General features: G+C 34.1%; 1 protein-coding gene across 1 annotated transcript in view; it reads left to right on the top strand.

Moving 5' to 3' along the window:
- LOC142353910 (uncharacterized) overlaps positions 1-26,873 on the top strand; it is a 55,016-nt gene that overhangs the window by 11,133 nt on the left and 17,010 nt on the right. The window contains exons 7-9 of the mRNA XM_075406140.1: positions 6,538-6,719; positions 7,288-7,570; positions 15,709-15,946. Coding sequence (XP_075262255.1) covers positions 6,538-6,719; positions 7,288-7,570; positions 15,709-15,946 — 703 coding nt within the window. The remainder of the gene's footprint in view (positions 1-6,537; positions 6,720-7,287; positions 7,571-15,708; positions 15,947-26,873) is intronic.

Raw genomic sequence — 26,873 nt, 5'->3', positions numbered from 1 at the left:
ACAGGATAGAAAAAGATTAATGTATTTACCCGAGAAGATAATGATTCGATCCAAATGCTGGAGTGATTGTCATATGTATTTAGTAAATATCGAGGGGGTTTCTGCAAATTCGCAATTCAAAGTTGATTTTTAAAATTTTAAAGATCATATGCAGCTTTCAAGAAGCTCGCCATTAACTTTGAATTGATACCAGATCTAATTCAGATACAAGTTTGATTGGATACAAGTTTCAAAAGGTAAGTAATTGAGGTGTCAAAATGAGTTTATTTGTAGCTTCTGGTGAGTTCATCGGTTTCTATTATCTTAATTTTAACTAGTTAAGTAACCTTTCTGTAATATTACAGCTGATGGTGAGTGGCACGGCTTTCTTTCTCTTATCTTTTTAAGTTGGCTGAATTTATATGTTGCAAACTGAAGATCCTTTCCTTATTAACAGATCTTGATTGTATATTTTAGTTGTCCCTTAAGAAGTGATCATTGAGATACGCATGGCTATTCTGATTGTAATGGCAGTATCGGTATCTCCGATTTTTCATCTATGATCGGTTTTTGATTTTACGAAATTGAGTGTTAATATCCCTTGGTTACACTTTTAAATTCGATTTGTAGAAGGCCAGCTGTTGTTTATTGCCTACAATTTTCTGGTTTACAATAAGTTTACAAGCAGTTCACAATAAAAACGAGAAATGATTTGATCATAATCAATCCAAGTTTTTTTGAGTCAATGTGGAATGAAATTGGCGAGCCTTTTACTGAAGAACTACCCATTAATGCAGCATACTGCCCTAGTGTATTTCTATTTTTTCTGGATTAATTGAATGTAGAAATCTCAAATGTGTATTCGTATACAGACAATCTAATTATATACGGAGATTACAATATAAACTTGTTAGGTGCAAAAAGTAGACAGTCACTTGATGTTTTCACAGTCAATGAAGTTTTGAAGTCAATATTCTGGAGTCGATTCTTGGAGTTGATCACTTCACAATTGCATATCAACGATAGATTACAGTCATGAGGAAATACAATTTCTGATACGTAATACCAGTAATTATTCAAGACCAATTTTCAATCGTGACATTCCGCTGCAAGATTGGTCACCAGTATTCCAGATAAACGGGCCGAACGAAATGTTTCTGAAATTCATCGAATTTTTTTTATCTTATTCTTAGTTGTCATGCACCCTTGAAGTTGGTAGAAAGTAGTACCAAGAAACAAAAAAAATGGTTGACCAAGGAATTACGTGGTCTTATAACTGTGAAACACCGTCTCCTTAATGCGTGGAAGAAAAATGCAAAACCGGTTCTAATAATTACAATTCTTTACGCTGTTCAGTGAATAAAAAGCTGCCGATGATTGTACGCACCATTTTTTCTAGGAACTGTCTAGGGCCTTTAAATTTTATACTTTATGTCAACGACTTCAGTGAATTTTGATCAACGACGTCAACGAATAGTGATGTAATAGAGTTCGCCGACGAAATAGCAATTCTATGTCATGCAAAGAATGAAGCAAATTTACAGCTAAAAGCTGAATATGCATTAAACAAGGCAGATCAATATATAAAACAAAACAGTTTAACCTTAAATGATGTAAAAAGGGAGTTAATGGTGTTCAGGATTGAAAAATTTCCCATCATCCGAAATGTCATTTTCAAAGGACGCCGATTGGAAGCATCTGAAAAATGCAGATATTTACAATAATTGATAGCAAAGTGATATACCAAGATCAACTAAAGAAAGTTAATACTAAAAGGGCTTCAGCAATCATATTATTTTTGCGTTGTTCGTCATCAAGTACCGTTGAAAACAAAAAAAATCTTTTTAAATCACTTGTATTGACTCATTTTGATTTCAGTGCGATTTTCAGATTTTACCATCTTACTCTATCGACAGAGTTAACAAACAGATTAACTGGTGCATAAAAGTTTGCTCTATGAAAACCAAATACGATACAAATAGAGATCTTCTAGAGACTAGAATTCTTCCAGCAGAACTCCAAATGACAAGAGTGTCATTAAATTTATTTTAAGCTTTATTCGAAAATGGAAGACACTTAATATTAAAACTAAAAAAAGATACGTCGAAGACCAATTTTAAGCAAAAGTTAACAAAGAAAAACTTAAACGAAGCGCCGGGGTTCCAATAGACAGAAGAGTAACAGGATTCAAATTCCTTTTTTTATTTAAATTATCCTAAGAAATCTGAACCTAGTTTGTTATGGAATGGAAAATAATAATGTTTGATTTATAAATTTCTAACATGTAACTTTAACCAAGTGATTAGATTAATTTACATGTTTGAAATTTTCAGAAAATGTGGGAATATCTATGCGAAGCCGGGTTTGTTTCCTTCGGTTAATTTTTCCCTTTGTGGACGAACTGTAGCGAAAAAAGAGAAACCTCATTTTGTAGCACCTAGAGGCTGCTGTTGATTTTTATATGAAAAACTACAAGTTTTATGGCAAGGCGAGTAAAGAAAAATGTTTGAAAAATTTCAAATAGGACATGAAAAGAAAGAAAGAAAATGTTGGAAGGTGGCGGATGTTATTTAAGTATTTTAATTATTTAGTTGTGATAATAAAATTGTCGATACGTTATATTAAAAATCTATATTGAATTATACAAGTTCGAAAAAAAAGTGTCATAAAGTGTCATAAATATTGACAATATGCAGAAGACAAAAAACTCAAAAGAATGTACTATTATAAGTAATTAATTCTTTTTTAAGTTTTTTGTTGTTCAACATTTTTCTGGTATAAATTTTAAGTTTCTTCTTTTTCTTTGAAAACATAATAATAATTTAACTGTAATATTTATTCTCTTCTTGTTTTAAAGGTTAATATTTGGAGTAATCAACTTGGATTATGGCCATTGTACAAGTTGTTTCCTAGTGCAATTTTTGTGAATACAATTTGAGTATAATTAGCTAGTAATAGCCTTTTATTGAGCGGTTCAAAAGCGTGATATATCCACTAGTTGCCTTGTATTTATTAGCTTTTTACTGCTATCATATACTTCTGTCAGTGTCTTTTATAACTTAGAATTTGAACAAAGTTTTCCAGTTCAATCTTTAATTGTATTATCAAAATTATAACAAAGTTTTCAATGACAGATTCAAAAGTTTCAAAATTATTATCGAGGTTTTCAAACAACTGATTATCAGGCTGTTTCTCCGAAGTTCTGGGGATCGTAGTATCCGCAGATTTGTACCTCTAATTGTATTGGTCCTTCACAAATATTTACTGATCTTCAAATTGGGCAATTTCATTTTTTTTGTACGTCTCGATGTTTGTTAAATACATATACAGTTTCCGTATTAGCACCTACTTTATCAGCATAGTTACTTCACGAAGTACATATTTTTTCTGGAAGTTGTTTACCAAATGTACAAATTGATCGTTACGGAACTTAAAAGGTAAATATTGAGGCTTTTAAATACGTTATATGTTTATCTGTAATATGTCAATCTGCGGTTGTTTTCAGTAACCATAAACAAGAGGTTACAGGCCTAGATGAAATACAGACTGGTAATGGCCTTGAGATCTATCTGAATATGAACTAATTTATAGCACTTTATTTGAATATTTAAGGGAAAGACATCACGTATCCATGAGGCGCGAAATTTTAAGCTTAGAAAATCTAGTATCTTTTAATTGATCTGTTATTTTACTTGGCCGCAACTGAGTCTTGGAGCTGGATTCTATGGGATCTCGAGGACAGTTAGGACTCTATTATGTGCTCTGTTTGATCCAACAGAGGCAGTATTTGAACATTTTTTTAAATTTAAGAGAAAATTCTCGATTTAAGAGAAGAATCAAACAATATTTTTAAGAAAGGTTTGTCGATTTCTGTGGGCGCGTATGCTAAAGCGACATATCCCCTATTGCATTTGAGAATTGAAAACCCGAAGAGTTGGCCAAATTTTGGACGCTTGAGATCAGAGCAACATAGTCTAGATTTTTAAAACAAGCAAAATTATTTGAGAACTTTAAGATTTTTCCTGTTGGTTATTCCTGCTGCTGCAACGGACTTTCTAATTTTTTCTTATTTAAGCTCTCAACTTTCTTACAATTGATTTTTTTTAAATTCAGTTAACTGATAATGTGATGCAGTAACCAGTATTGCTTCGTATTTTACTTGCTTCTATTAGGATTTTTTTTTGAAAAGTAAGAAGTAAATCTCTCCACAAAGTCACGCTCAGCCTCGTACTCTTGCTTTTTGTTTTGGGAATCGTTTTTTTTGAAATTGAATTGTGTTAAACGTTTTTTTAAGGGTTATTCAAAAAAGAGTGTGAAGAAATAATCACTTGAGGGAACAGCAAAAAAAAGTTTTCCATTTTTTTTTTTACTGAGACCTAAGTTCTTTTTGATGCTTGCGCTGTCGAGTTGTTAGATACTTTTATCTTTTATGCGTCATCTTTTCAAAAGTTGCCATTTTAAAATTGATATCGGATCTTTTTTCTCTCTTCTGTAGAATATTACTATCTTTCATGTTATTTATTAATAGCCGTATAAGGATAGCTGGGGCTATTTTTGGCCTTCTCTTGGTTTTTACAACTCGAAGAGGAGTATTGGTTTTCTTGAAGTGCTATTCGTTGAGACGGGTTTTGACCTGATAGCGAAAGTGAGTAAAATTGCCACGTTGTTTTTTTAACTTTTAATTTAGTTTTTCTGTGGAAATAATTTTTATTCGATTCTGTGTTAATGTGGAAACCTCTGAAACTGATACCACAGTGTTTTTGAGAGCCTAATATGGACTTTTTTGTGCATATGGCAAATCAGTGCATATGGCAACTTCCATTCCCTTTCATAATTCATGCATCTCTCAATAACGAGAGGTTTTTTTCTTACACAAATGTACACATTCTACTCCGATTTCGGCAGTTTTGTCCAATTTTTTATCCTTGTTTTTTATTTTAATCACTAGAAAAAGTCTTGCGCACTGTCTGGGTTTTAAGTTTCTTTTTACGAATAATTGAAATTTTTTGGTGTTAAGTCTTTGAAATTCGGTATATTTTTTTATAACTGCAATTTTGAAATTTTTGGCATTATTTGCAATTTATTTTTAAGTTTCTAATCTGTGAATTTTTACATTTTATATCTATACAGGAGGATGGCCATTTAATCTAAGCTTCCATAATTAATACTGAAATGTATTTGTTTTCTACTTCATTTTTTTAAATTGTTTTTAAATCAAGACTTAGTTTTTTTTTCTGTTTTTTACAATGTGTCTGTTTCCTTCACATTCTAGCATGTATCCTTCCAATATTAACCCAATACCCTATAGTTTTATTGGCTCTTCTTTTATAGGTTGTTCTATCAGTTACCAAAATGTATTGATTTTAGCCTTTTTAGTTTTTCTTTTTCGCCTGTTTTTTAGTTTGCAATTAATTGAGTTCAATTAATATAATGCAACACTGAGAATTTGCTGGAACTCCGCTACTTGACTAACTATTATGTTCTGTGATTATTCTTAGGGCTTCGGTTTTGGTTTAAGCAATTTTTCTCTTTGATTAATTTTGTCCTTTTCTGTCTTTTAAACAATTAATTTTAAATCGCAAACGTTTTAGCTCATTTTGTTTATTAAATCTGCAACAAGAGCGGTATATCTTTTTTGCCTGAATTGCAGTGACTCGAAAACCAAAAATTGAGTGTTTTCTGTCCTGAATTTTAGTATCCTTTTTTGAAAAGTTCAGTTTACTTTCTAAGAATAGTATCTGCCTTCAAATAAATTGGAAAGATCAAATGTTTCTCTTTATGACTGCGGTGCAAATTTTTCCACTTTTTTAAATCACATGTGAGCCAAAAAGTAAACGTTTCAAATAAAGAGACAATGGTTTTGGCTAGTTTGACGGTTTCGCTGTTGAAATTCCGACGGTTCGAGTCGGTTACGGAATTCTTCCGTCTATGTTTTTTTTTATTTCGTCGAGATTTTAGTTACGACCATATGACGTCACAACCACTTCAAATCTGCTTTTTGTTTATTCGTTCATGCAATTTCAGCGGAATTGCGTGCGTGACGTCTCTTAGTGGAGCTAGTTCTTTGTTCATTCGCGTTATTAACTTTTTGGTCACAAGTGACTTACCCCACTCTCAAAAATGTCCTCCTCACTGAAATAAACTTTTCTTTACTTTAATTCAAATAGATCAGATCAAGTGAGTATTCACTCTAATTGAAGGTTATTTGAGAGCAGTTAATAGAAGCTGCAATAAGTTATACAGATTCATAATCATAATATAACATCTCAGCATTTAATGAAAAAATTCTTCTTTCGTCTTTCTTTTACTAACTTTTTGAGATTGCAGATCTGCGAAGCTATTGCGGCTATTTTCTAGCAATCTGCCAGCTATGTTAATTGATTTTTGAATGTTTTTTATAGTGTATTTAAATTTCGATCAAAAGACTGGCCTCTTTTCTGGTTGTATTAGCTTACAGACCATTATGCGAAAACAGATTAATTCAGTCCTAATGGAAACCAGGTTCGGGGGAGGTAGAGAGTTCACTACCTTACGAAGTATATCTTGTTGTTTTGTCAGCCCAACGAGCTCTGAAAGTGATCAACTTCTCCCTGGGTTCTAAGAAGTGCGCAGAGCAGGGATTCATTGTTGACCCTGTAGATGAGAGGGAGACAGCTGTGTCAAAATTGGGGAGACATGGTGCTGTTACAGTGGAGACACTGGACAACCAGCAGATTGGGCTGGAAACAGCCAGAATACCTGTAAGAAAACTTTTGGGGGGAGTGGTATTCTAAGGGAGTTCTCTTAAAGTGATAGTAACAGATTTTAATTTAGAATTTTCTACTTTAATTAATTGCTTCAGTACTTCACATGTGATTCAAACTCTAATCAGACCCTGACTTTTTTCTGATTCAAAGTATGATTCAGTCTTTTGATCACAATATTTTTATATGAATCAGAAAACATTCATAGTCTGAATCAGGATATCAGAGCCAAATGGACAAGATCAGACTCTGAATCAATACTGATGAGTTTTGGAAAAATTTTCCGATTCAGTCCTGATTTACTCCGAAAGGCAAGTACTTGTGGTAAAAAGAGATTAGTGGTCAGAAGTTTTCAATTAATCGTCCCTCATTTTGATGAAGTTTTTTTTATCAAACTGAAAATTTTGTCGAAATAGTGTAAGTAACATTTCTGAATACTTCGGTTAAAATTGAATATTTTAAAACGTGCATTATGATGTGTGACCTCTTCGCTATCAATCTTTTTGCGTTAATTACCATCTTAAAAATAATTTTAATCAAGCCTGGAAATTTGATCTATTTTTAGAATAAAGGACCAATCCAGAAGTACTACTTAGACAATCCCAAACAATTATTCTATGTCCTATTCAAAGATGGCTCGGGTACTGTCTTCTACCCATCTGGACGACCATGCATTCTCATTTTGTCGACTCCTAAGATCAAACCGCCAGACCCCTTCGCTGTAGCCAATGCAACGGGTAAAAAGTCGAAGCCTCAATCACGAACTACAAACAGTCGTCGAGCTGCGACCAACGACAACAAAAGTCAAAGAAGTGGAATCACGGCTACGACTAATTTGACTACAGCGGGTAATAAGTTTTCACGGAGCTTTGTATTCGGTTATTTTTACCTCAATTGTTAAGTTTTATTGATGTCATTGAGGGCTCTCAATGGTACATAATTATTGTAGTTTTGATGCATTCATATTTTGAACAAATTTATGTCAAAAATGAATACGCAATCCATGCAAGTCATCTTGAATACAATTTCTTTAAAAGTGGACGATAAATTATTATTAATAGCCGCACAGCGATAGCTGGGGCTACTATTGGTCTTCTCCTGGTTTTTTTACAATTCAAAGTATTTGAACTGTATTGGGGCGCTGTCTTTTTTTAAAGATCTGTTTACACATTTTCATGAATTTTGAAGTCAAATGGGAGTAGTGATTTTGGTCACGCCAAAACAGGAAGTGGAGCGAGAAAGCGAGTGGTTTTGCAGTGTGAAATTTTTTCACTCTAATTTTAAAGTAGAGTGAGAAAACGGTGTTTGAACAAAAGTTCGCTTCCTCGCTAGTGGTTTTTTAATAGCCGCACAGCGATAGCTGGGGCTATTATTGGCCTTCTCTTGGTTTTTTACAATTCAAAGAATTTGAATTGTATTGGGGCGCTGTCTTTTTTTTATTTCGTCGTCATGATTTTTGTTACGACCATATGACGTCACAGCCACTTTTTGTTCATTCGTTCATGCAACTTCAACTGAATTGCATGTGAAACGTCATTTTTCGCTCTTAGTGGAGCGAGTTTTTTTTTGTTCATGCGCGTGATTAAATTTTTGGTCACACTTGACTTACCTCACTCTCAAAAATGACTTCCTCACTTTGAAATTGACTTTTAATTACTTTAAATCAAAGAGATAAGGTCAAATGGGTGTGTGTCACTCTAAATGAAGGTTATTTGAGATCAGTTAATAGAGGCAGCAATGACTTATACAGATTTTTAATCAAAATATAACAGATCAGCCTTCAATGAAAAGACGAATTTTTTTGGTCTGTCTTTTTTACTGTTTTTTTTAGACTGCCGATCTACGAATCTATTGCGGCTATTTTCTGGCAATCTGCCAGCTATGTTTTTTGTTCACATGCGGCAATTTGACTTTGATTTTTACTGTTTTTTCATTTTTTTTGATCGGATTTTTTTTCTAAATGGTTTTCCCAATCCATTCATAGTCCGTTCTAGGTCTAGTTTTCTGTTTAGTCAATGAAAATTCTTTGAATTGTACGTCAGGACTTGTCCTGTTACGTTTATTTCGTCGTCGCGATTTTTGTTACGACCATATGACGTCACAACCACTTTAAGTCTGCTTTTTGTTCAGTCGTTCATGCAATTTCAACTGAAGTGCGTGCGTAACGTCATTTTTCGCTCTTAATGGAGCGTGTTTTTTTGTTCATTTGCGTGATGAAATTTTTGGTCACACTTGACTTACCTTACTCACAAAAATGACTTCCTCACTTTGAAATTGACTTTTATTTACTTTAAATCAAAGAGATAAGGTCAAATGGGTGTGTGTCACTCTAAATGAAGGTTATTTGAGATCAGTTAATAGAGGCAGCAATGACTTATACAGATTTTTAATCAAAATATAACAGATCAGCCTTCAATGAAAAGACGAATTTTTTTGGTCTGTCTGTTTTACTGTTTTTTTAGACTGCCGATCTACGAATCTATTGCGGCTATTTTCTGGCAATCTGCCAGCTATGTTTTTTGTTCACATGCGGCAATTTGACTTTGATTTTTACTGTTTTTTCAATTTTTTTGATCGGATTTTTTTTCTAAATGGTTTTCCCAATCCATTCATAGTCCGTTCTAGGTCTAGTTTTCTGTTTAGTCAATGAAAATTCTTTGAATTGTACGTCAGGACTTGTCCTGTTACGTTTATTTCGTCGTCGCGATTTTTGTTACGACCATATGACGTCACAACCACTTCAAATCTGCTTTTTGTTCATTCCTTCATGCAATTTCAACTGAAGTGCGTGCGTGACGTCATTTTCGCTCTTAATGGGGCGAGTTTTTTGTTCGTTCGCGTGATTAAATTTTTGGTCACACGACTTACCTTACTCTCAAAAATGACTTCCTCACTTTGAAATTGGCTTTTATTTACTTTAATTCAAAGAGATAAGGTCAAATGGGTGTGTGTCACTCTAAATGAAGGTTGTTTGAGGGCAGCTAATAGAGGCAGCAAAAAATTGTACAGATTTTTAATCAAATTATAACATATCAGCCTTCAATGAAATGACGAATTTTCTCGGTCTGTCTTCTTTACTGTTTTTTTGAGACTGCAGATCTACAAAGCTATTGCGGTTATTTTCTGGCAATCTGCCAGCTATGTATCATTTTGTGCCGCTAACTTAAATTAAACTTTTTATGTAATTTTAGGTTTAACTTATATTTTGTAAAACAAGGCAAAGGATCTTTCCAGCTGTCTAGTTTGACAACTAGGTATCTGAAGCTTTCATGATTGTGCCGACTCCACCTTAGTGGCGGTGGGGGGGGGGGGATGAGAGGAGGGTTGATTGGTTAACTGATGCTCAACTGGTGTTCTTCGCAGAGAGTTGTGAGTGGTTTTTAGTTCTGTTTCTTCCGAGGAGTTAGGTTTAAAGTTTTGTGAACATTCTGCTCATCTCTGTTTTTTGTTCACCGCTTTTAATTTTTGCTAAAACTTCATTAATTTTGATAAAATATCTTAAAGTTGGTAACAAAATTGTTGTTGGTTTTAAAGATAGAGCAGGGTTTGATCCAACTTTTTAATTGCTCTCAAACGAAGTTTGTAGCAATTATATTAGTCCTGTCGGTCTTTTTTTTATGCGATTTTTCGCTTGACCAATTTTTCGTCTGACGCTTTTGACTTTTCGTCCTCAAAAACGGGATAAACAGGTAGCGCCCAGCGGGCATTAAGTGCTCTTAGAGCCTTTTAGCTCTGTTTCAGCTCAAACAGTTTTGGAGTCTTATACTTATGGTGTGAACAGCGGTTCTTAGAGGTTGAAGAACCGCTGTTCACACCATAAGTATAAGACTCCAAAACTGTATAAGACTCCCCACCCCCCCCACTGCTGACCCCCCCCCCACTATTGCCCCCCCACCGCCCTGTTGCCCCCCACCCCCACCCGACTGTCGCCACCCCCATCGGCGCCCTCCCCCCACCCGTGGCTAGCTACTGACGAACAACCGCTAGCTAAAAACGCAAATTTATACTAATTTTCACAATTTTTTTCAGATTTTTGAAAATTTTTGTCAGTTTTTTAAGTTTTTTCAGCCCTAGCAGCCCTAGGTGTCAAGGAATCCACTCTAGGATTTGATAATAGGTTATTGAATAGTTTCTAGTGGTAATACAATGGTTTCAACATTTCAACACTGCGAATTTTTTGCTTTTTTTTGATAAATTTTGCAAATTTTTTCAATGTTTTTGAAAGTTTTTGTCGTTTTTTAGGTTTATCCAGCCCCAAGAGCCAAGGAACTTCCTCAAGAGTCAAGGGTTTAATATTAGGTTACTATGTAGTTTCTAGAAGTAATGGAATCATTTTCAAGATTTAAACATCACGAATTTTAGCATTTTTTTGACAAAAATTGCTATATTTTTAAAATTTTTTGACATATTTTCATTATTCAAGATTTTTCAGCCTCAGGGTTCAGACAACCTCCTGAAGGGTTTGATAATACGTTGCTGCATAGTTTCTAGTGGTAATAGAATGTTTTTCAACATTTGAACATCACGATTTTTAGCAATTGTTGGATAAAACTTGAATTTTTTTTCAAATTTTTCAAAATTTGTCATTATCTAAGTTCTTCCAGCCCCAAGAAACCTCGTATAGGCTTTGATAATAGGTTACTGAACAATTTTTATTGCGATAGAATAGTTTTGAGCTTTTTAATATCACAAATTTTATCGATTTTTTAATAAAACTTATTATTTGCAGTTTTTGAGTTTAACGATTAATGCTGGCCAACGAAGCTTTTTAAGTCTTGCAGATGGGTTAGATGACAAAAATCCAGAGGCAAAAAATGTTCTTTGAACATTTTCGTCACTACGAAATGTGGAAAGTTTTCTTCTGAATTTTGCACTTTCAGTTTTTTATATGATTTAGTTACTAACAAGGCTAGAATCTCATGGAAAAAATTTCTAGCTCTCTCTCTTTTTCTGTGTGTGTGTGTTGGTTGGCGTTTCTTTCCTTCTCTTTCTCGCTCACGTTTTACCTCGCACTCTCTCTCTCTCTCTCACCTTAACTCTTTTGTTGACTTCAGCGGCTGTTATGTGGCGTGATAATATCGTCTATTACCCTAGCCTCACGCCTATTCAATCAAGCGAAAGCTAACCTCACTAAACAGTGGCTAGGTGCTGACAACCGCCCGCCGGTCGTTTGAGAGCAATTCGCCCGACGTTAGTCGGTTATGGTTGACTAAATTTTTGTAAGTTAAAAATTGAAAAATGTCACAAAACATGCTTCTTTAGCCCAATTTGTCCAAATTTGCCGGAAGTAGAGAACTAAAATCTGATGACACGATCACATTGTTCTCAGATGAGGGATACTTTTACTTCCACTGGCTAAGAAAGTGTTCTGAAGTTAAAATTTTGCCGGACTTCACTAATTTAAAAATCAATTCTTGTTTCACAATGTATCATTTATAGGTTTTTTTTGCCAATTTTTGTATTTTTTTAAGATTTGGAATAGTTGCGGTTGTTTAATAGATGCGCAGTGATAGCAAGGCCAGTTTTTGTCTCGTTGTGTATCTCTATAATCAAAAAGAATTTGAATTGTTCTTGGACGCTGGCTGTTTTTAAATTGTTTTCGCACTCTTTTTGTAAACACAGGGGTTTTATTACAAAAAAATCAATGTCCAGCTGACTCAAAAAGATTATACCTACTTCATAAGAAGGAACAGAAAAAGAAAAGTGGCGAGACGAAAAATTCAACAGATACCAGGCTCGCACGGATTGGCACACAATAAGACGACTGTTAGGAAACGTTCACTTCGTTCAACAGTATTTTTCTAAAAGTACTTGAAAGCCACGGGCCAATAGAGACAATATTGGTTTGTAGTTCTGCAAAAATTATTAGAAAATCCGCTGATAGCAACAGAATTTAAAAAAATGGAATTGAAAAAAATCAATTTTCAAACAATTTAAACTGAGACAAAGTAATGTTTCACTCTTGTCTTATACAAAATTTAGGAATTAACATGATAGGGAACTAAGCGGCAAAGCATTAGCATTCACAAGCTCTGCAAACAATCTGGAGCATGGGATTAGAAATTGAATATCATTGAGAACACTATATGTAGTAGAAATAAGAACAGCGCCAGTTTTAGGGAAATTGTGGATAATCGTATCAAAATAATGAAGTATCCGTTTGCAACGCTTTTTAAAAAGTTTTCATTGAAATAGATCTATTTAAAAGGTTAAGTTATCCCTTTAAGCAATGAACAGATTGAACAAAGTTGCAATCGTTTTTATTTCCTGAATTTGACTTGAAGATATTGAAGGTTTGGTGAACAAAAGCTCCTAGACCGGACTATGAATGCTTGGGCGTTGAAAGCAGCAATATACGCTATTGCTACCCACATACAAGTTCAGTTTTAAGGAGCGTACCAATGGTACGTATTTTTCACTCTACTTTTTTCAGGCTTGCACATGTGGCACCAATTCTCTTGAAGGACCAACAACCATGTTGAAAAATTGTACTATATCCGCAACACCAACATTTGTCCCGCTTTTCGAAGGACGTCTTAGCTTTTTTGAAGGAGTTCTTAAACAGTTACTAGCGTACCTCACAAAAAGTGATAGTTTGATCAGGAATTATTTTGGATTTCAAACTTTTAAGTCCTCTACAGACGCTTTACCCTACAGAACCATTTGTTAGATCTCACAAGCTTTCATTGCACTCTTGCAGGATTTTTCTTTTGGAAAGATCAAAAAATTTTAATAATTGCTTGTCAAACTTTTTACTTCTCAAGGATTTCTTGAGTAAAAGAACTCAATGCGTCGAAGTTGGCATCGTGTTTTCAGAAAGCTTGGTTATTAATCATGATACTCCACAAGGTACAGTTCTCGGACATCTAATTTTTCTTTAATATGTTAATGCTTTCTACAAACAAATTAAAGGCCATTTTGACGTTGTTCAGTTTGCAAATGATAGATCTGCCGGTTTGAGAGAGAAAATTTTGGAAAAAGCTGGTAGTTATGGAAGAAACCGATTTTTATTTGAACAACAATCAGCTGCTTCTGTATGCAGAGAAAGAGAAAATTGTATTTTACAATTTGGAACATAAACCAGATATTGCTTTCAAGGGTTAGTATACCAAATTTGACAAGCTGCTGTTACCCTGGTATACAATTTGATGCCTTGTTATCATTTCAAAATATCCCGAATTCAGCGTCGAGTAAAATACCGAATGGAATTCGTCCTCATCTTGTGAGGAATGACATCCTTTGTTTGTTAGAATAGATGTTGTCAATATTGCTTTCACATTCAGTCATTCAGTGAAATTTTACTCAGATTCTATTTCCTAAAAATATACAGCGCCTGAATAGTCAAATTGATTTGGGTATAAAAGTTTGCTATTTACACCGGAATTTTGATAGATGTCGTGTCATCTTTTCGAAGATCGGTTCTTGTCAGCTTAACTATTCATCTCACTAGTTAGCATCGTAAAATTAAAAACAGATATACCGTCATGGGGTCTATCTAAACACTTGGAAAATTTTACCAACCGCCTAAATGTTAACCAGAAACTAAAAACAACACAAAAAGGAAGAGAAAAATAGAGTAGAAAATCTCTGATACTTTAAAGCGTTGACAAATGGAGTAATTTGCTCTCACGATTTAGAGCCTTGAATTGCATTTCTTTTTCGATCATTTTGAGAAAATACTTGAAAGTCATTTCTAAATTTATTTTTCAGAAGCACGTACGGAATCAAGTGTGATCATTATATTTACTTTATAATAAATAACGCTTAATTATAACTTGATATTTTAGACTTTTATATGTTTATCCGAATGGTTATGCTTTCAATTTACTTGTTTCCATCAAAAAAGTATGTTATGGTGTAAATGGCTTCGACACATTTCTCCCAAGTTTTAAAGGGTTTTCTATTTCACCCTGTATTTGGTGTACTTTTTAATTATGTTAAATTCTGAATAATGTCAGGTCGCAATGGCTTCCTATGGAGGTATAAGTTAACTTATTTGTTACCTTCAATTGATGGCTAATGTTTTTTATTGTATTCAGTTGTTGTATTTGTATTCAGCGATTTCATGTAGTATTGAACTTTGTCCTTTTTGTTCATTTTTTGCTAACTTGTAGATTATTAGCATTGAGGACAGATCCTCTCCAAATGCCTGTGAAGCAATCAATTTACTCTGCTGGTGTTTGTGTTCTAACTGATTCTTTTATGACTTTGAAGCTTGAGTTTTCATAAAGAACTAGGAATTTTTGATACTGGTCAATATTTGTGGTTGAATTTGTTTTTTTTTACGTAGCCCCTTTAAAAACAGTAGATTTTTATATCCAAATGGGGCGTAATTGAGAATATATGTATTTTTTTAGTTATTAGGTTGTTTATAATGGCTTTAACACTGTTTTATTAGTTTGTTTGTGAATTTTGCCTGTGTTTGTTTTTTTTTTGGTTTTATGGCTTTCTCACTTATTACAAGTCCCGGTAGTTTCCTATGGAGTTACATGTGAGTCTGTCTAGTGTTTGGTTTAGTCGAAAGCTGATGATTGTTATGACTTTTATAAAGCTATTTTGTCTCAAAAATTCTATTTGTGTTCAGGTTTCATTGGTCCTCTAATGCGACATTAATCGTTTTTGGTGGTTTGAGTTTTATAACGGTTTTTTAACTGATATACAAGTTTTTTTCGACAATTAAATCAAAATGGGGATGAACGGGGTCGGAACACTGTGTGGACGTAGATTAACGAGCTTCCTTGTTATTTCTTATATCAACTTGTCCCTCCCGGGTCCTCCCGAGTTCTGCGCCAAACAAGACATCAGAAGGGGATTAAAATTCATCAAATAGCCCAAACCAAAATTGTGAAAGCCTCACGTGAAGAGCAGTAGACTCTTGCTTTTATTTGCACTATTGTGCCTCTAGCTCAGCTAATTCTGAATATAAAATAAAGGTAAGTTTAATCCGCTACAAACCTCGCGTCACTAGCAGTAAGTTTGTTCTCAGGTCAAGCGGGTACGGCTGTAACTGACCCGGGGTACATGGGCGGGTTTGACACTGCAACTGCAACTGGCTTGGGTGGGCCCTTGTCCGAAGCAGGAAGAACAGTTAGAACAGATGAAGATGGCCCAGGGTCGAAGAGACGACAGTTCCTTGTATTCACTGACAAAGTCAAAGGAAAACTGTTGGCTGTTTTCATGCCAGATGGAAACGCTGCTTGCTATTACGAGAACCGACAATTGAGGTTGTGTTTTACTCCTTCATGAAATGATCAATGTCGTGCACAACGACAGATTCTCCATATATTACCACCTTTATTAATGGCTCATAAAAGAAATTAAATTAATTGCTCTAATCAGTCAGGTTCTACCGATTTTTGCTTGACCAACGGACTTTCGTGGTACTTCGTCTTGAGAAACAGGGATAGATTGGTAAAGCCCGAGGGTAAATAGTTCGCAGTTCTCTAAAAACCTTACTGGACTAAGAATGCGTTTCACAGAAATTGTTAAGGAGTCTTAAGTTCATGGTGCGAAAGGCAAGTTTTCGACGCCTCCTCCCCCCGCTCTTGAATTCTGCCGTGTGGGCGTAAATTCAAGGTGTAAATAAAAGGCAAGTTTAGGTGGCTTGTACTCCACCCCCTCCCCCACTCTACTACGAGGTCAGGATAGCCTGCCTAAGCTTAAGGTATCTGCAATAACCAAAGAAAGCCACACGGATATATTCTGATATGACAGTGTGATCTAGAATTCGTGGTTCTAATAACTTGAGACAGCCAGAATCAAGTGCGCATGTGACGAAATATTAGTTGTAAATATCGATGGCTTTCCTATATTTTATTTAATTATTAAACGGCAATGCCTAGAAGGCTCAAGACAACTATATTCAGTTTAAATGAAGATTATGCGGTCAATAAAAATGAGTAACGGAGCCATATTTTTAAAAAATTCTAAAAATGATTTAACTTCCTGGTATAGTGCTTGAAAGTCAAAAAGATTTTTCATCTTAGAACTGTAAATCGAATATTGATGCAACAATACATCTGAAAATTCAATCGGAGTTATTCATTTTAAGATACCTGCCATTGAAAAACTTGAGCAATTTTGAGATTTACTAATTTAGTTTCTCGGCTGTATATTTAATTAGCGTTAGATGAAAACATTCTATTAGGTTACCGAACTAAAAGCTTGATCTATATGACTCGAATGAACTACAAAACTTTGTATCTTGGGACAAAAATGCTGTTTCATGAAATACATAGTAACATGAAAAGTGAAATTTTGTTGGTCCCTGCAACTGTGGACACTTTCCAAACACGGCGGCTTAACCCTCGAGATGCTGTTTTGTAGGATCCAAACTAAAATAACAGGGAAAACAAAATTCGTCTTGCAGGTTTATATTCAACCTACGGAAGCCAATTTTTCAGGGAATTGACTTCAAAATTCTAATTCTAGTTTAAAAGTTTTGCTACAACCCTTATTTACCATATATTTGAAATGTATGCTGGATAAGAACAACCAGAAATGTCCTGAATACTTGTGGAAACTGAAGTCACAGAAGGCGCGCATTTCTTTTGAAGTCGAGTATTTTCAGCTATAGGTCCTAAAAAATGGAAAGTGTTGCCTTCGCATCTACGCTGCACATCTACGCTATTCCGAAATCAACTAAAGAAATTTGTTTTCGAGTGCTTGTGATGACGCTTTTCAGAAGGCAATGTCTTAATAACATTTTTCTTAAAATTTGATTGAGTTAAGTCTAAAGGTTTATGGCAACAGCGTTGCTGTTGAAACTGGCACAGTCATAGAACCATCTAAGATCTTATGAAAAATGTGTATCGGGATCGCCACTCGTTTATGTGGAACTTCAGTGAAAATATAACAGCACTCTCCTGCCCCGGAGTCTGTATCTGTATACTCTGCAGCGACGGTATCATTTACAATATGAAGTTTTATGGCGTCAGAAATGCAATTGTTGGCACAAATTTTAAAAGCAGGAGAGCCTTTTTGGGACCTATTGAAACATCGGATGAGTTGTGCTATCTATTCTCAAGTTCCATCTTCTTAAAGTAACAGTTATGGTAACTTAATGAGGAGATTGAACGATTGCGCTACATTGATGTTGCATGGGGTCAACTATTTCATTTTTAATCATAAAAAATTTCGACTAAAACATTTTTAGCATGATAGTCATCATGCGGATATCAGAGAGTTGGTATCTGACTTTTGGTATGCTTTAAAACAGATTTACATAAATATTGGTATAAATAAATCAGAACCGGTTTTAAAAAACCTAACAGATTTTAAGAGTAAATAGTGCCCAATGCTTGGGCTGAATGTTTCTAGAATGGGATTATTTGTGGTCTAGCATTATTGTGGAAAAAATTCGGCCGCAAAGTAGAAAATTCCAATATTGATTCTCGATCAGAGCTGAAGATAGCAATTTTGTTGCTCGCTTATTTTGAAAAGTACGATTCCTGGTCATGCTCGGGTGGAGCGGAAGGACCTTGTATAATTGCGATTTCGGCCAACCTTTGTGTCATTAACTGGTGAAAAGGGGAAACTCCCTACTAGTCTGTAGTAATAAACATGGACGGCAATTTGACTAGTGAACTTGCCAGTGAACAAATTACCAGTGAACTTGTAAGATTTGCATGTTTTTCTATAGCATTTCTTCTCTTAATCTTTTAATGACCGATCTGATTAGTGCTATAATGAGGCATAATTAAAGCTCTTTATCGGATTGATTTCTTATCTAACGGTTTTTATGAATTCGACGCTACTTTTCGTTAAAAAGTTATCACTTAATTTCATTAATAGCACCTCTCGTTAGCTCCCTGATGAGGCATATTTAAAATTTTTCAATGGTTTGAATTTCTAACGGCTTTAACAACTATGACAGTACTTGTTTTCAAAAGTGCTTTTTTAGTATTGCGCGTTTATAAGTTCTTTTCGTTGCTCTATCATTTATTTCCGCGAGTGACAGTTATCATTTTTTCTCTAATGTGTTTTGAATTGATCTGTTTTATTTTCTCACTTCATTCATAGCGGTTTCTACTACTTGACATGCTTTGTTCAACATTATCAGCGTTTTCTGATTTTGCCGGCTTCTTGTACTTGGTTATCAGTAAGTGGTTGCTTTTGTTACTTTGTTTCAATAATGGCAGGTCTTATATACTTTCTGATTGAGCAAACTGCAGTTGTCTGAACTGAAGCTGTCTCATGTTTTCAGTTAGTAGCTAATGGGAGCATTTGATGTAAAATAGAAGTGATTTTTGAGTTTTCACCGTGTTTGTTGATCTATTTGCTCTATAGTTCCTTGATTTCGGTTTTGATAGATCTCAATGGTTTTCGGTTCAGACTAAGTTTCATCATTTTAATGATTAAGAGCAAATGTTAGCCTCCCAACGGCTATTGTTTAGGTGCTCTCTTTTTTTAATTCTTTATACCTTTTGGTCACGTTTTTTTTTGTTTTACATAGTCACGATTTTCACTTGCTCTTTCAGCTGAATGGGTTTTAAATTCTTTCACGCATTGAATCACGCATTTTAGTGAATACTGTCTAAGTAAAAAGAGCAAAATCAACAGAAATTGGATAAACCAATAAAGACCGGTCATTTAGTCATTGTGCATTAGATTATCAAAATTCATGAGAGCGATTGCTAGCTAACATTAAGCTTATTGGCTAACAGTTTAGAAGCTGAATTACGTCACTGAAACTGCACACCGAATTAGAACACTTTTTGAAACTGAGGAAAAAATTCTTGTCAAGCGCGTCAACGGCGGCTGTTTTCCGGCAATCTGACGGCTATATAATGTTTCGTTTTGTAGCTAACGATTTTTTTTTGACTTTGAGACTTGGTTAAGAAAAAAAATTTCGATTATTGCTTCGCAACCCCAATGTTATGTTTTTTTTGAAATTCGGTCTGATAAATAATATTATGTGGTCTAAATATTTATCGAAGGCTGCTTTCATCATGAGGCTGATAAGAGACTGTCTTTCTACTTTTTTAATTCCTAATGTTTAGGAATTAAACTGGAATGTCACTGAAACTGCACACCGAATTAGAACACTTTTTGAAACTGAGGAAAAAATTCTTGTCAAGCGCGTCAACGGCGGCTGTTTTCCGGCAATCTGACAGCTATATAATGTTTCGTTTTGTAGCTAACGATTTTTTTTTGACTTTGAGACTTGGTTAAGAAAAAAAATTTCGATTGTTGCTTCGCAATCCCAATGTTATGTTTTTTTTTTGAAATTCGGTCTAATAAATAATATTATGTGGTCTAAATATTTATCGAAGGCTGCTTTCATCATGAGGCTGATAAGAGACTGTCTTTCTACTTTTTTAATTCCTAATTAAGATCTTTGTTGCGACCATTTGATGTCACGATCACTTAAAATCTGCTTTTTGTGGGTTCTTTCGGCCATTTATACATAAATTCTACATGTGATTTTCTTCTGTCTCTCCCTCTCTCTCTCTCTCTGATGCAAGAACAAATGGTCAACTAAGGGTGTGTCACTATATTTGAAGCTTTTTGAGAGCAGCTAATAGAAACAGCAATAAGTTGTACAGATTCGTAATTAAAATATAAGATCTGAGTAATTATTGAAAAAGAAGAGAAGATTCCTTTTTTGGTCGGTTGCTCATTCTATTTTTGTGACTGCATATCTACAAACCTATCGCGGCTTTTTTTGGTAATCTGCCCGCTATTTTACAGAATATGCTCAATTCAATAGCTTGAAATATTTATTGAAGTGAAAATGTTAAGTAAAATTAGCAATCGATATATCGCTGATAGTTTTATCGCAACGGAGAAAAAGCTTCTTGCTTCTCCGCAGGAGAAAAGAATTTCCATTTAGTCATGAGCAATAGTCATAAGGCAATTTGAACCATAGTTTGTTTTGATTTCGGCTTGATTTTCTTCTCTACGAGAAACGTTTTGTAGCACGCCCTTCAAAAGTTAGACTCTAAAACAATTGAATTGTTTTTTTTAATAATTGCTCTCGAACGAAGTAAAGAATTTATTGCTGTCATGCTTATCTTTTTCTGCAAATTGCGTGAACATTTTGACTTATCGACATTTTCACCCTTGATTTGTGAGTCTTGCGTTTTTAGTGGAGGTAATTGCAAAATATTAATGGCCTTGTCTTGGTCTATTTTTCTCCGTTAAGATTTTTGTTATGACAATATGACGTCATGATTTCTTTTAATCTGCTTTTTGTGATTTTTATCTGCTTTTTGTGATTTCCTTGTCATTTTGCACTCCTTTGTGAGTGAGTTTTATAATCGTTCGTGTGGTTAAATATTTGTTCACACGGCACTTCACTCTGAAAAACAACTTGCCTCGTTTTTACTTTTTTTCAATTGAAAGAGATAAGGTCAACTTATACTTGACGTAGCGTCATTTGACGTAGCGAATAGTGTGCGTAGCGGCATTTTCAACTATTATTATGGATAGTTTTTGATTCCATGTATTTTGTCATCACTCAGAATGACATCTCTCAATTAAATTTTGCTTACTTAAATTTTAGGAGATAAAAATTGAGCATATATCATTCAAATCAAAGTTTATTCGAGGGCGGCTGGTATAAACAACAGGCACATTTTCTTCTAAATCAAAATATGACATCTGGGTAATTAGTATAAGACACTGAAATTTCTCTTCGTTGGTCTTTTTTTAATAGCCGCCGTCAGCCTCTCAAACGGCTATTATTTATGCGCTCTTCTTTTTACAATTCAAAGAATTTGAATTGGATTGGTGCGCTGTTTTTTTTAAGATCTGTTCACACATTGTCATGATTTTTTACGTCAAATTGGAGTAGTTATTTTGGTCACACCGAAACAGAAAGTGGAGCGAAAAATCGAGTGGTTTTGTGGCGTGAAATTTTTAAACTCCAATTTTAAAGTAGAGCGAGAAAACAGTGTTTGAACAAAATTCGCTTTCTCGCTAGTGATTTTTTGTTCAAATGCGGCAATTTAACTTTCATTTTTAATGGTTTTTTTTTTCGATTTTTGGATCGTATTTTTTTCTTAATGGTTTTCCCAATCCATTCATTGGTTCATTCTACGCCTTGTTTTTTGTTTAAAACAAATTTCATTTTTCGCTGGTGGTTTTTTGTTCACATGCTGCATTTTAACTTTGATTTTCTGTTTTTTTATATATTTTTTAATCTGATTTTTTGTAGAAATGGTTTTCCCAGTTCACTCATAGTCCCTACTAGGTCTAGTTTTTTGTTTAGTCAATGAAAGTTTTTTGAATTGTTCGTCGGGACTTGTCCTGCTATGTTTTTTAATTTGCTTTACCTTTTGGTCACGTTCATAAGATTACGTGCACGATTTTCACGTATGACTTCTGACTTACTTCACCCATTGTTTCAACTGAATGGATTTTAAATTCTTTCATGCATTGAATTACACAATATAGTGACTACGGTCAAAGTCAAAAGAGCAAAATCAAAAGAGACGCGATAAACCGGTAAAGCCCAGTCTTTAAGTCATTGATAATTAAGTTATCAAAGTTCAATAGAGTGTTTGCTAACTGATATTGGTATTAAGCTTATTAGCTTTCATTTTAGAAGCTGAATTGAGTATAGTTTTAGAATCTAACCGAAACTGCCCGCCAATTTAGTGAACTTTTTGACACAGAAAAAAAACATTCAGTAAATTCGTCTCTTCTTTATTTTTCTATTTCAATCCCGATGTGCATCAAGCGCGTCAACGGCGGCTATTTTCCGGCAATCTTCCCGCCCGCTATATTTAATGCTTTGAGGCTATAGCTATTCTAATTTTGAGGCTACAGCTATTTAGTTGCAACTGTCAGTCATGTTCTAAGTTGCTCTCCCATTCACACACATTCAAAATTTTAAGCTGTTTAACTGAATCGGTGGCAGTTTATTATAAGAAGGCAGTAAGAAGTGTGGCAAAATTGGTTGTTTTTATTAGCTGCCGCCATTTACTTTTATTTACACGCAGAATCGATTTTATTTTGGCACTACTCTTTAGACACAATTTTCTCGTTTGACTGTTAACTTAGTCGCTAACTCACTGGTCCAATTAATGGAATTTAGTATTAATTTCGGAAATTATTCGCTCTAGTAAAAACGTTGGAGGTGAAAATGGTGAGATCAAAATTGAGGTGACTAATCGATAACGCCGGGTCATTTAGATTTAGTGTATTATGTTATTAAATTTTGTTTTAGTAAGTGCTATGATTATTCTTACTATTGAATTAATAGTTCTCAATGTTAAAGGCTGATGTCAGCATACTCATCTAATATATTGCAACTACGAAAAAAATCAGTCTGTCAAAGTCTCGTTGGCAGTCTTGTTGAAAAATTGTTCGTTTCTGGCAGTCTGTAATAAAGTGGTAACTTCAATTGAAGCTCCAGTGAATGGTGCAACCGCGTGAGACAAATACAATTTAAGGGAGCACCCCTCCTGTCGTTTTGAGAACAATTTGACCCAAATTGGTTGGATTTTATTACTAATATTACTAATATTATTACTAATATTACTAATATTTTAGCTGCATTGATATCCTATTCCACTGATTTTAAGACCTCGAAGAGGAGTTTTGGAGGCATCTCTTTTTATACTGTAAGAAGCGTTAATGTTTTCTGTTTTTACGACTTGAAGAAGGATGTTAGAGACGTGTCTTTGTTAATCAATTTTGTGAGTGAATTTTGAAGCAGGAAATGAAAGCGTGAAAATTAAAGCGTGACTTGAAGAGGAGTTATTGAGAAGTGTCTTATAAAATCTTTTTTATTGGAGTGAATGTTGAAGCAGGAAATGAAAAGCGGCAGAGAATTCGAGTGGTTTGGTTACTGAACAAAATTAGAGAGTGGAGCGAAAAGAGTGATTTTTTGTTTCAGGGTGAGCGAGAAATTGAGGTGTGAAACAATTCTGTAACCGAGCAATATTGTTTTCACATTATTTACTTGTTGTTGTTTGTTTGTTTATTTTGCTTTGTTTGTTCGTATTTTGTTTGTTCGCTTTAAGCGAATGAATTTGTTTGTTATTTCAATGTTTTTTGGATAATGTTTTGGTTAGGAGGCTTCTTTGTTTTTTAAATTTTTGGTTTGTATTGATAGAGGTTTGAATGTTTTAGTAATATGAGTTTTGTGCTAATGAGGAGGCTTTTCTAGCTATTTTGCTAACTTTGAGGCGAATTTTAGCGATGTTTTGCCTAATACATTTTGTTTATATTTTCTAGTTTTTAAATTCAGTTGTTTTTAAGAGGTTCAGTTTTCTTGAATTGACTTTATATTTTTTAATTTAAGTTGTCCGGGTAGTGAGTGAGCAAAGAAACCGAAGTTCAGGGAGTGAATAAAATTTGAAAAATAGTTTTGGTGGTCAAATTCGAAGAGGCGAGAAAAGAGAGAATGGTTAGATTGTTCAAACCTTTTTTATACAGGGCAAGAATTTTGGTGTAAAACATTTTCGCTTAGCGAGCAAACTTTTTTGTTCACGTGTGGCTTTTTGATGATGTTTCTTTTAAAATTTGTTGTCTAAAACGTTATTGTAGGCTAAATTAAAACAATATTCAGGTTGTTTTGAGAGTGTATTGATGCTTTTTGGTAATCAAAGTGAGTTTTACGCTAATTTTAAGGTTTTTAAATTATATTACGGATTTAAGTTTTACCGATATTTTGCTAATTTCTGTTTAATTGCTTTTTTGAACCAAATTGAGACCTTGTAGTTTCAGGCATTTTATATTACGAATTCAAGTTGTTTTTGTTTGTGCAAGTAATTTCTTGCTAGTGCGAATTCAACTAATTTTTTTCAGTTTTCCATTTAGTTTTTTTCTATCCTTTTGTTGCCTTGTATTTTATTAGTTTTCGGTACTCAATTTTGTCTGTATAGAAACATGTTGTAACTCAGTGGTTTTATAAAGATTTTCCAGTTCAATCTTTAATTATTTCCAACTTTAAAAAGAATATTTCAAGAGAAAAGCATAAGAAGTTTAGCTAGTTTTTTCAAAGTTTTTAAACTATGCTATCAACTGGCTGTCAGGCTGGTTCTCCGTTGCTCTGATGACCGTAGATTCCGCTGAGTTGTACCTCAAGTTGTATTGGTCCCTCGCAAATTTTTCACTGATTTGCAAGTTGGAAATTTGTCGGGTTTTGTACGTCTCTTAATGTTTGTTACGTACATATAGAATTTCCTTATTGGCACCTACTTTATCAGAATAATTACTTCACCAGGTACATATTTTCTCCTGAATTTATTTAGCAATTATACAAATTCATCATCAGGGAACCTAAAAAGTTAAATATTGAGGCTTTTAGGTACGTAATATGTTTATCAATAATCTGTCAATCTGCGGTTGTTTTTAGTAAACATAAACAAAAAGGTTACAGGCCTAGATGGAAATACGGGCTAGATATGGCCTTGAAATCTATCTGAATATGAACTAATTTATTGCATTTTTTATGCGTATCCAAAGAAAAATCATCACGTAACTATGAGGCACGAAATAGGGCTTGACACATATATACTTGTACTATGTGAAAAATAATTGAATTTTTATAATTTCATAGGAAAATGTTATTTTTGGCCAATTTTTCTATTGTTATTGGACTGAAGTTTTTCTTTTTATTTTCCGAGCTTTGATGATCTGTGGCACTAGATACTAGGTATTTGTGAGGATTGATTTTTTGGCAAAGATTAATTCGGGTCGTTTCCAGAATTCTGGCTATTTTTTTGTAATCCATTTTATTGGAGTGAATATTTGAGGAAATGGAACGCGTGAAAAAATTTAGTACGGTTTTGATGCTGAACAGAATTGAAGAGTGGAGCGAAAGGAGAGTAGTTTTTGTTAATACCGCTGTTTTCGAGAGAGCACGAAACAGGTTTGAAATATATTTGTTCCGACCCTCTTGAGGGGGGAGGAACTATATACTCAACTGGGTTTTTTTTTTGTTCAGTGAATTTTCGCCGCTCGATATATTCATCGTAGAGAGTTGAGACTGGTATCATTAGAAAGCTCGTCCAGCGTAGAATATGGAATTAAAAAGATTTTTTTAATTTTCGTTTTCTACGGGGAGTTATCGAGGCTTAAACTTCTGAGAAAAGAAGAGTGAATTCACGTTGTTTTTATTCACATTTTCCGGAATTTTTGCCTAAATTTTCGTCAATTTTGCTAAAATTTGTTATAATTTTTAAGAATAGTGTCGTTGATTTTATTTTTGAAGACGAACAAGCATTTTTGATTGTTTTGATTTAATTTTTTGGTCAAAAAATCTGGATAAACATTTCAAAATTTAGCCTTTTTCATCAACAACAGCACGAAATAAGCTACTTTAGTCCACTTTGATTAAATTTGCCTACAGTACACCCCCAAACAACACTCATACAATCTTTGTAGACTCAGAGGGGGGCTATTTCTACTTCAGAGTCCGCCGAGAGTGCCTTGTAGTTAAAACTTTGCCGTTTTTTGCTAACTTTACTCGTTGCTTATCAAAAATACAAAATTTATTTTGAGTTTCAACTCAGAAATTATCTATATCTACAACATCCGAAGAATCAATTGTTCTTAACGGACAATAAGTATTAACAGGGGTAGTTTTGGGCCATTCTTGGACTGTTACAATCCAATAAAATTCGGGTTGTAATCAGTCGGTCTTTTTTTTTTAAAAAAAGACTTTTTTTTTAATAATAAAGAACAGAACATATCAAATCAAAGCTCAGGAGTGATAGGTCCAACAAATTCGCTTGATAAACAGCTCCAGGCTAATGCATTTAGTTTTTTATTTGAAAGTTTATGGTCGTTTCTTTTTCAAAAATAATTGACTTTTCAATAAATAATGGCTTATATAACTTTTCCTCTATTTTTTTCCTAATTTGTTCAACTTCCAGCTTAGTGTCAGCAAAAAAAGACTGCTTCTTCTTTCTACTGAGTTAACATTTATTCTCGGTTGCAGTTTTAAGCCTGAAATTATTGTTTTCTGGCTTTGATACTACAAGATTTTAGATTTTTGTTTGTTTTGATATTTGCCAGTTTTTCACGTTTTCTAATTTTGTCACATTATCACATTATTGACAGTTCTCATGTCACCTTATTAGCTTTCAAATTAAAGCACAATTGAACATATTAAAATCCTGAAAGATATAAATCATCGTTTTAATGGCCTCGACGCCTCTTTCTTGAAGAAATCAATTGAATTTTTTAATTTTG

Source organism: Convolutriloba macropyga, chromosome 15 (assembly GCF_964194025.1).
Source record: "Convolutriloba macropyga chromosome 15, txConMacr16.3, whole genome shotgun sequence".
Lineage (NCBI taxonomy): Eukaryota > Metazoa > Xenacoelomorpha > Acoela > Convolutidae > Convolutriloba > Convolutriloba macropyga.
This window is presented reverse-complemented; position numbering and strand designations above follow the sequence as displayed.